The 10,861-nt window shown below is 36.9% G+C and overlaps 1 protein-coding gene across 5 annotated transcripts in view; it reads left to right on the forward strand.

The window, feature by feature from the left end:
- The window catches only part of LOC106883351 (core histone macro-H2A.1), a 59,418-nt gene that overhangs the window by 17,530 nt on the left and 31,027 nt on the right, over positions 1 to 10,861 (forward strand). For all 5 annotated transcript variants that reach the window (XM_052969572.1, XM_052969571.1, XM_014934325.2 and 2 more), the window contains exons 2-6: positions 580 to 686; positions 4,832 to 5,122; positions 6,600 to 6,701; positions 8,555 to 8,645; positions 10,462 to 10,548. In XM_052969572.1, coding sequence (XP_052825532.1) covers positions 580 to 686; positions 4,832 to 5,122; positions 6,600 to 6,701; positions 8,555 to 8,645; positions 10,462 to 10,548 — 678 coding nt within the window. The remainder of the gene's footprint in view (positions 1 to 579; positions 687 to 4,831; positions 5,123 to 6,599; positions 6,702 to 8,554; positions 8,646 to 10,461; positions 10,549 to 10,861) is intronic.

Genomic DNA, 10,861 nt, shown 5'->3' on the forward strand with positions numbered 1-10,861 from the left:
AGAGGGGCTGGCACAGGACCACCAGTGATGGAGAGCACTGATGGATCTGGTCGACTCTACACATGATAGTCTCTGGGACCACTAACCTGGGATGACTCCAGCCCTATGAAGTAAGCAAACAAACAATATATACATATCTTTATCAATACGGTTGTACATAGGGTAAATGTGTTTGAAAGTTGTGGTTTCTTTGGTTTGCTTGTTCCCAAACAACATTTATTTTAGTGTTGTTGACACTGCTGGATTGAATGGTACTGCCCAGGTGTCAAAGCCATAATGATATCCGTAGGACAACTGATGATGGAGGTATGTTGGATCGTTGCTATGGCTGTGGAATAGTATTATAACACATCCTTTTGATATATATATATATGCTAATATCATACTGTGAGAATATACAACAGACTTTTTTCAGTTTCCGTGTACCATAATTTCTCAGAAGGCTATAATTTCTCAGGGCTATAGTAGAAGACACTTGCTCAAGGTGATACAGTGGAAAGCAAACTTCTTAACCATACAGCCACATTATAATATATTGTATTATGCTATATTATATTATTTTCCTTCTCACCATTACAGCTGAAATTTTAGAATTATCTGGAAATGCTGCTCGTGACAATAAGAAAATCCGTATAGTGCCACGCCATATCTTATTGGCCATCGCTAATGATGAAGAACTTCACCTTGTGAGTAGTTCTTAATTTGTTTTAGCAACATGCTTGTACTTTTGTAAATGTGTATGTGTGTGTATTTGTATGAGTTATTTTGGTGACTGTCATTATAAAATGTTCACTTCTTATTTTATATGTATAAGATTGTGTGTGTGTGTGTGTATATATATATATATATATGTGTGTGTGTGTGTGTGTGTGTGTGTGTACTAGTTGAGTATCCTGTCATTGCTGGTCAATTTTCACAATAGAATGCCTTTATTTCAATTTTTTTTTTAATACTATCCGACCATGTCTTCTCCAGCAGATAGGCCACTTGATCAGGATGGATTTCTGCACTATCTGGGGCAATTTATAATGTCTCGATAAATGAAGTTTTATGTTTTTCCATTTGGTTCATAGATGTAAAGATTTTTCTTAGCTCGCTGCTGATATTCTGTGAGGGTTTTTCAACTTTGTCACCTAAATGAAATTCCTTACAGGCATGCATATACACACACACACACTGAGCTTGAGCATTATTATGTATGGAGAGTGAGAGAGACTGTGATAAATATATAGAGTGAGGAGGAAGTGTTCAATGAGGAAGACATAAATGAAAGAGATAGACAGTGAGAAAAATCTTACCTGTTGTCACGGATTTTGAAATCTTAAAATAAGCTTTAGAATTTGGTATATTGATGAACTTTTCACCTTGAATTTGATTTTGTGATTCATTTATTCCAGAAAAATTTTAGAAAAATATTAAAGAGATTTAAAGTTTGATCACTTTTAACCAATCAGAAAACAGGATTTGGAAGCTAGCATTTTCTGCATGATAGTTGTCTGTCATAAAATGAAAGTAAACATTACCACAAAGTTTTTAAACAAAATGAAAGCAATTACATGTCACATCAAGAGAGAGAGATGGGGAGCAGTATGCCTGAGGCATATACATATACAGACAGAGAGTGATAAAGAATGGTAAATATATAGAGAAAGGAGAAAGAAAGAGACCCTGTTGGAGACAGAGAGAGAATGGTAGATTTCTTGATATAAAAGTTGAGTTATTTTTCATAGTAAATTATATTTTTTGATTAATTATAACATGTACTCATTCATTTTATAAGTGTGTATGAAAGTGTGTGGCTTAATGGTTAAAATTTTCGGCTCACAATGATAATGTCTTAGGTTCAATTCCTGGACTAGGTTCATTGCTCCAGTTTACTCAGCTGAAATTGAGTGCTAGTCTAGTGTTAATGCAACTCTCTCTCCTTCCTGCAGTCACATCCTCAATGTTCTTCTGGGTCAAGTGTGGAAGGGCCAAGAAGGTATCTATGTCTGGTCACAACTACTTAGGCCCTTACGATTATTAGCAGAAGTATGGTTCCTGTTACCAACTCATAGTCATTTGTGTGTATATCATCATGTGGTTGTGTGTATCATCATCATTATCATCATTCTACATCCAATTTTCCATGTTTGCATGGGTCAGATTTCCTATGGCCAGATGCCCTTCCTGTTTGCTGACCCTCACCTGTTTCCAAATAATGTAATATTTCACCATAGCTGCACATGTTTTCATGGAAGTCCAAAAATGAATGATCACTTGTGACACTCATTTACATCATGTGATGTCAGGACAGGGAGACAGTAACACACACATAACAGGTTTATTTCCATTTCTGCCAACTAAATCCACCCACAAATCTTTGGTCAACCTTTGGGGCTATAGTAGAAGTTATATGTTTGATGTATAGTACAGCAGGACAGAAGCCATGACTGCATAGTTTTTAAGAAGCTTGCTTAAGAAGCAAGCTTCTTAACTAAACAACCACATCTACTTCTATATATATATATATATATATATATATATATATATATATATATGTGTGTGTGTGTGTGTGTGTGTATGTATGTATGTATGTATCGTGGGTGAAGCAGGGTAGAGGTTTAAGCTTTAGTCAGCCGAGTCCAGTACTTGGTTTCTTCTCTTAAATATAGCTATTCTACTTCACTGACATTAATGCCTTTCATACTGTTTCCAAAGACTATTATTGAAATTAAAAATGAAGAAAGGCCAATACTTATCTGCTATTTCATGATGTTAAATAGATGAGTCTTCCCTGGATAGGTAGTTTACCTGTTGCAAGAGACAGACCTTTAAAATCTAATGTTTATTATCAACAGCTGGTTTTAGTGATGTATGTAAAATATTCCTACCCAGATATATAGCAAAAGTAAAGTGATGTATATCAGCTCTTTCCTGTGTAATTATTCTTTTTTATGTATGAGGTGTCAAGGATAGACAGTACCTTTTTGTATTGGTCCTGCTAACTCATTTTCAGAACAGCTTATCTGCCACTGGCTCACACTTGGCATCCACTTCTCAACTCTGGCTGCAGAGACTATCAGCATGTAGCAATGCACTGCTGACTGTTCAATAGCATTAACAAGTTATCTAAACCAGGTTGAGGAGAACTGATGAGTTTTAAATTCTTGGTGAAATTCTTTAGAGTTTGTCTCTCAATATAGTTGAAGACTGGGTTTCTGATGAACTGCATGGAGGAAACTTGTCCATTAATGATCAAGTTTCAAGAGGCAAAATGACGGTATCCAAAGCAATTATTTTTGTTACTAGGCAGTGAGACAATCAGAAAAAATGCCTTGAATATTTCTTCTGATTCTTTACAATCAGAGTTCAATGGATAAAAATGAAGTTGACTTCTTATTTCTTTATTGCCCACAAGGGGCTAAACATAGAGGGGACAAACAATGACAGACAAAGGGATTAAGTTGATTACATCGACCTCCAGTGCGTAACTGGTACTTATTTAATCGACCCCAAAAGGATGAAAGGCTAAGTCGACCTCGGCGGAATTTGAACTCAGAACGTAGCGGCAGACAAAATACCGCTAAGCATTTCGCCCGGCGTGCTAATGTTTCTGCCAGCTCACCGCCTTAATGAAGTTGACTTCTGTGTTACTAAAACCCAGAACCTAAGAAAAAGATGTAACTAAATACTGCATGGCACTTTATGTGAAATTTCTACACATTCTTGTTAATATGTTTAATAATAATAATGATGATGATAATTTCAATTTTTGGCACAAGGCCAGCAGTTTTGGGGGTGGGGGTTAAGTCGAATGCATTGACCCCCAGCAGTGCTCAATTGGTACTTATTTTATTAATCCCAAAAGGATGAAAGGTAAAGTCAGCCTTGGTGGAATTTGAACTCGGAACGTAATGTTGGATGACATGCCACTAAGCATTTTGCCTGGCATGCTAAAGATCTGGCCAGCTTGCCACCTGCTGCTGCTGCTACTGGTGGCGGTGGTGGTGGCGGCGGCAGTGGTAGCAGCAATAATAATCATTTCTAAAATAGGTACGTGGCCTGAAATTTGGGAGGGTGGGTAGTTAGTTACACCAATCCCAGTACTTGACTTGTTCTGAACTCCAAATAAAAAGTGTCAGAACAAACACTGCAAACTATTTTATCTGACACTCTAGCAATTGTACCAGCTCACCATCTTTAAATAATGGTACCCTATTTCATTGGCCCCAAAAGAATGAAAGGCAAACTTGACCTCTGCATGATTTGAACTCAAAACATAAAGAGCCAGAAGAAATGCTGCTAGGCATTTTGTCTAACATGCTAACAATTCTGCCAGCTCACCACCTTTAAATAATGGTTTCAAGTTTAGGTGCAAGGTCGCCTATTTTGAGAGGAGGGGATTAGTCAATATTATTGATCCTAGTACTTGACTCCAAAAGAGAGGCAAAGTGACATCAACAGTATTTGAACTCAGAATGTAAAGAAATAGAAGAAATGCTACCTAGCATTTTGTCTGACACAATAACGATTCTACCAACTCACTGCCTTAATGATAATAATAATAATAATAACTCTTTCTACTATAAGCGCAAGGCCTTAAATTTTGGGGGAAGGGGCTAGTCAATTACACCAACGCCAATATGCAACTGGTACTTCATTTTATCAACCCCACAAAAGCATAGGTGTAATTGACCTCAACAGAATTTGAACTTAGAACGAAAAAACAGACAAATAGCCTCTAATCATTTTGTCTAGTGCATTAACAATTCTGTCAGCTTGCTGCCTTAATAATAATAATAACAATAATAATAATAATGATTTTTGTTTTAATAATATTATTCCACAGTTACTTAAACATGTCACCATTCCTGCTGGTGGGGTACTGCCAAAGATCCACCCTGAATTGCTCAGCCAGCAGAAGAGAAGAGGAGGCAAAGCAATACAGCAACCATCTACATCCACTGTGAGTGGTGCAAGTACCTCCAGATCTGGAGCACAACCACCACCAACAAAAAAAGCCAAGTTGACCAATGCACAGAATAGCCATCCAGATACAACAACTGCTGCCAGAAAACCTGCTGCTGTTCCTGCAAATAAGGTTACTAAGACTGTTGATAGCAAACCAAAAGGTGTCAAAGTAAGTACAGATTACTAAATTCTTGCTGATTCTTAGTGATGTTGTTTAGCCCTAGGTCAGTCTTGAGATAGCCGTGATCATCCTATCTTCTTTTAGAGGTAGTTTATCCAGAGTGGACCCCTTTAATTCCTGTTTTCCTCGAGTGGACCACCGTAACTATTTGGTGTTTTAAAAAATTTCATATTTTTATAATCAAATATTACTAGGAAATATATAAAAGAAATTGTTAAAATATTTTGTGTATTGTAATAGTATAAGCAACTTATGGCACATTAATTTTAACAACAAAATCTTATATGGACCCTGGTTGAGAACCACTGACCTAGAGCCACATTATATAATATGTCTTTCCTTTTTGAAGGCAATAGCTATTTCTAGCATGTCAAACAACCATATTGAAGTTCCCTTATAGGCTTATAGTAATGTTGTTGTTTTTCTTGTTTAGCCCAGGTTGGCCCTAATCAAGCAAACCTATGATCAAGATGCCAGTCGTGGTAATTATTTTTTTCATCCATAGTGTATCTAGGACAACAATATTTAATGAGTCTTTTCTGTGATTTAAGAGAAAATTTGGTTATTTCTAGCAGATTGCATAACATCTACTGAGATAACCACTACTATGACATCCATCACCATTGCCACACTCATCAGTACTACCACATTCACTGCCACCTCAACCATCAGCACACCCATGGCCACCACCACCTCCACTACTACAATCACCACACCCCAATACTACAATTACACATACTATCATCACCACTCCCACCTTGGAGCCTCTACATTGTTGCTTTACCTACTATAAATAGTAACCAAATCACTCTCTGATCCACTCTGCTATCTGAAAATATAATGAATACACTAAATAATGTGATCTTGGGTTCCCAACACAGGTAAAAGAGGGAATGGTCATGATTGGAATGACATTGACCATGGAGCTAAACAACACCAACACTACACCATGTCAAACACTACTATTACCACTACCACCACCACCTTATCAAGTCCACTGGATGGTGGTGAATGGATCTGTGGAAACAGGGTCCAGATATTACTGCAATTTTTTTATGGACCCTGTTATCACTTTATAGGAAAGTGGGTTATACATCATTAGATGTATACCTGACTTTCCTATATAAAATTAAGAATATAACGGAACGCTGAACTCCAGACTATCAACATGAACAACATTTATTTTAGGTGGAATATATACATCTTTAGCTCTTGTTTGTTGAGACGTCTTCTGTGTGTGTGAGCATGGTTGTTGGGACGTTGGTATGTAGATGTGAGCGAGCCGTCTAGCGTAAGTTCGAAAGATGGAGAGAGACAGCTAAACACGTCCTTGCTCAATCGCTGGCCAGCAAGAAAGAGACAGAATGAAGCGGGAAAGCTTGGTTGTTGAATTCCACGCATGCGTGAGACTACGCATGCGCAAGGCGTTACTACAACTTTATCAGTTATCATTTTCTTATTTCAGGCTCGAATATTAAAAGATGCTGAAAATGTAAAGATGGCTGCTGCAGAGAATCTGGCTGGATTTTCGGTTTTATCTGAGAAGAAACTATTCCTAGGACAGAAGGTGAGTTTTTCAACTGATGTTGATGTTGTGACCATTGTGATTTCCATTTAGTGAAGAAGGAAAGCAGTACCCATGAGCTTTTACCAAAGTCTGCAAGACAAGTAGGAGGGAGGGAGGAATGTATTTGCAAAGATGGAAACCTGGGCCAGATGCTTGCAATAGAATGAACTTCACTAAAGACGTCTAAGTGTTAAGTATGAGTGCTAAGTTTATTGCCTAAGTATGCCAATGGTAGAATTTCAACTCCGAACACAAAGAGTCAGAGCAAATACTACAAAGCATCCAGTTTCATGTTTTAACAGTCCTATTAGTCTACTGCCCTAGAACAGTATGTTTTTGATGAATCCCCTAAAAGATTAAAAGCAAAGTCTTAACCTTGGCATGGTTTGAACTCAAAGTGTAGAGAGTTAGAACAAATACTGTGAGATAATCGTGATGGTGGTGGTGGTGACAGTGGCATTGTTGTTTCAAATTATAACTGAAGAAATATGAGATGGTCAAAGCCAGAATAACATTGGTCATGGCTCAACTTCATCATGAACTGACCTGAGGTGAAACAACATCAAACAATGACCAACAAGATGCCCACATATCTATAAATGTATGCTGTATTTGGTTCAGTTTGTCTGTGTTGTGTGGTCAGCTTTCCAGCCTTGACCACATTGTCTCTGATGATGATGATGTTGTTAAGTGACCCCAGTCACCTCTGCCCCAACTAGCCTAAACACTGAGTTATCCCTGCAGAACTGTATCAATATATGGTACATCAAATACAGTCAGTCTTTATTGCATAGTTTGACCATGCCTGTGTGGTCAGGCACAGGCATGGCTGTGTGGTTAAGAAGCTTCCTTCCCAACTGCATAGTCTCAAGTTCAGTCCCACTACATGGCTCATTGTACAAGTGTAGAACATCTGCCTCAACAAGGGTTCCATCTTACTCATACAAGAGTGGAAAAGTGAATGTTAAAATAATGATGATGATCAGATTTCCAGTGATGACCACCTCATCTATAATAATGTTGTTGTTGTTTAACTTCTGGTTAATCCAGATTGAGCTGACCTATGAGTAAAGGTATTCTAGCCATGACTATCTCATCTTTTTAGAGATATTTAACATTACATTATCCCTTGTATTCTTCCTTTTTGAAGAGAATAAGGTGTGATTTGAGAGAATTAACTATTTTTAGTAGTTCAAGCAACTATGTAGATTCATCATTTATGATGTAATTGCTAATGGTTCTTGGGTAGCCTCTGCTGGGCCTTATTATAAAGATATACACTCCTCTTTCCCTAATTTCTAAAATACAATATTCCATATAGTTTGATCTCTCTTCATTGTCATTTGTTATATTCACTATTGGTGAAAAGCTGTTTCTCAGCAGAGACCTGTTTCCAGACAGTACAACAGTCTCCAGCACAAGAGGCTTCCTTATCAGCAAGTACATACTCCTATATTCTGTTCTCTTCCAGTACTTTTCTCATTAAATTCTCAACTTCAAAACAATGCCATTGATCTTGACTAAACTGGATGAAAATGTCTGCTGTTACCTATGAGTTTTGTTTTTCTCTATCCTTGTAATGTCTTATACTAATCCATGGGATAATCCTCCTTCCAACTCTAACTGTTATCCATAGACTTTAGTCAAACCTTAACCCGATCCACAAGGTTTTTGCCTTTTTGTGTTTTATTCTGTGTACTGTGTATATACTTCTAGTTTATGTTACTGTCTTGCTTTACTTGACTTATTGCTGCTTCTGTCTCCCCTTTTAACACTTTCTGACAAGTTGTGTGCATTACTACTATATATAATAAGCTCGTTATTATGTCTGCTATTTTGTATTTTGTTCCCAGATGACAGTATTGCAAGGAGACATAACCAAAATCAATGCTGATGCCATCATCCACCCAACAAATTCCACATATTATATGGGTGGTGAAGTGGGTAAGTACTGATCTATAGCTTAAGAACAACAACAATAACAACATAAACAACAATAAAAATATGACTGAAAGAGCAAAACGGGTGAGTGGCATGGTATGACTGTCAGTTCAGTTCATATTTTGGAGTATTATTGGAGTGCATTCGTGTGCTTTATTGAAATGACAGCATCATTATCATTACATCATTATCATCATCACTATTATCACCATCATCCTTGCCATCGTCATCTTCATCATCATCATAATTTATCATTGTCATAATTTTAACACCCACTTTTCCATGCTTCCACAATGAGCAGAATTATAGGCAGTTGTTGTTTAGCTTCAAGTCAGCCTTGGACTAGTGAGCCTATGACTAAAGTTTTCTTCTCGCCTGGGACGCATTATAATATTATAAGTTGACTCAAGTACTTAAGTGGTACATAATTTCATTGAGCCTGGAAGTTCGAAATTCAAAATTGATCTCAACAATTTCAACTCAAAGTATAGAAGGGCATAACTACCACAAGGCATTTTGTCTCCTGCTATTACAATTCAGCCAGTTACAGCCAAGACCATCACGTCGTTTTCAAAATCTAGCATATTTAGGCGTACATGCGTTCTTTCATTGTAAAAAAAAAATTATAAAAGATTTCGCTACTATTTCTAGCGAAGCCAACACTTGGTAACTCTTCCACTGAACTTTCAATGGACGAGAGCTGGAGATTGCTAATGTAAGTGGAATAACTATTAAATCTAACTGCAGGAGTTGATTCCCTTGAATATAAGTCTCGTATCATTGTAAGTAGTTGCACATCGTAACTTATTTTTCTCAAATTTTGGCACGTGGACTAGCAATTTTATGAGGAGTGGGTTAGTTGATTACACCGACACCAGGACTTATCTGGTACTATATTTTATCGAGCCCGAACAGATGAAAGACAAAGTTACTCTCGCCAGGGTTTGAATTCTCAATCTAAAGTGCTGGAAGAAAAGTCACAAAGATTTTGCTCAACACACTAATGATACTGCCAGCTCACAGCCTTACAATAACAATAATAATAATAATAATAATAATAGTAATAAGCTAAATGCATGTTTTAATATCAGTTTGTTCTAGACGGATCTTTACGTACAGACATTATGGTATATTAAAATTAAACATATATACACATTCACACACATGTTTGGGACATGTTCAATATACAGAATTGTTAGTTTATTGCATGTAGAAACACCTGTGGTGTGTTTAATATATTGACACTTAATGATGCATTTATTACATATAGACACTTAATGATCTGTTGAATGTATAGAATTACTGTGATGTCTTATATATACAGACACACTGGGATGTATATAAACCACAACTACCATCTTATTCCCACAGTCATGGCTGTCTTGGCTGTCTTTAGGATACCAAACTTCAATCTAAAATGACAGAAGTTCATATTCCAATAATGTCATCATGTTCTATTTCTTGCTCAATTAAAGATCAGTCAAGTACTGGAGTCTGTTTATATTCCTATAATGCATCTTAGTTGTGAATGGACTTACAACAGAATATACATTACCACCTACACACTCCATCAGTACCCCTCCATATCAATCATTACAACCATAATCGATCAATGTGCAAGACCTCACCACTTCTACATCTCTCAATTTTTCATGTTCCTCTATCTCAAAATACTATAAATACTCCACTAACCATTTCTAGATCTTTAGTCTAGTTTTAGTGTCACAGTAGGCTATTTTCATTCACATCACTGTACTATTCAATAACTTCACAGTAATCTATTTAAACCAAACTTTTGATTATATTTTCTTATTTTTAGGATCAGCCCTTGAAAAAGCAGGTGGTAAAGATTTCACCGAAGAAGTAAAGGAACTAGCAGCCAAAGGGACCTTAACGATATCTGCTGGTAACTTCATTTTTACAGAGATTATTCCTATTTTTTCTACCTACTCTTCTCTACATTCGTATCTCCCTCACCTCTGTCTGTATCTATTTCTCTCTCTCTCTCTCTCTCTATCTCTCTCTCTCTCTCTCTCTCCCTCTCTCGCTCTCTCTCTCCACGTCAGTAATGTTCTGTGCCTATCCATCTCTGTTATAAAAGCAATCTAATCTCTCTTAAGTTGTTGATGAATCCCTCAACATGTATTATAGAACATTTAGCAAGTCCATTATTAATCTCTAAGTTCTTCCTTTATCTGTACTTAGACATTTTAGTGAGC

The sequence above is a fragment of the Octopus bimaculoides genome, chromosome 7 (assembly GCF_001194135.2).
Source record: "Octopus bimaculoides isolate UCB-OBI-ISO-001 chromosome 7, ASM119413v2, whole genome shotgun sequence".
In the NCBI taxonomy this organism is placed as follows: Eukaryota; Metazoa; Mollusca; class Cephalopoda; order Octopoda; family Octopodidae; genus Octopus; species Octopus bimaculoides.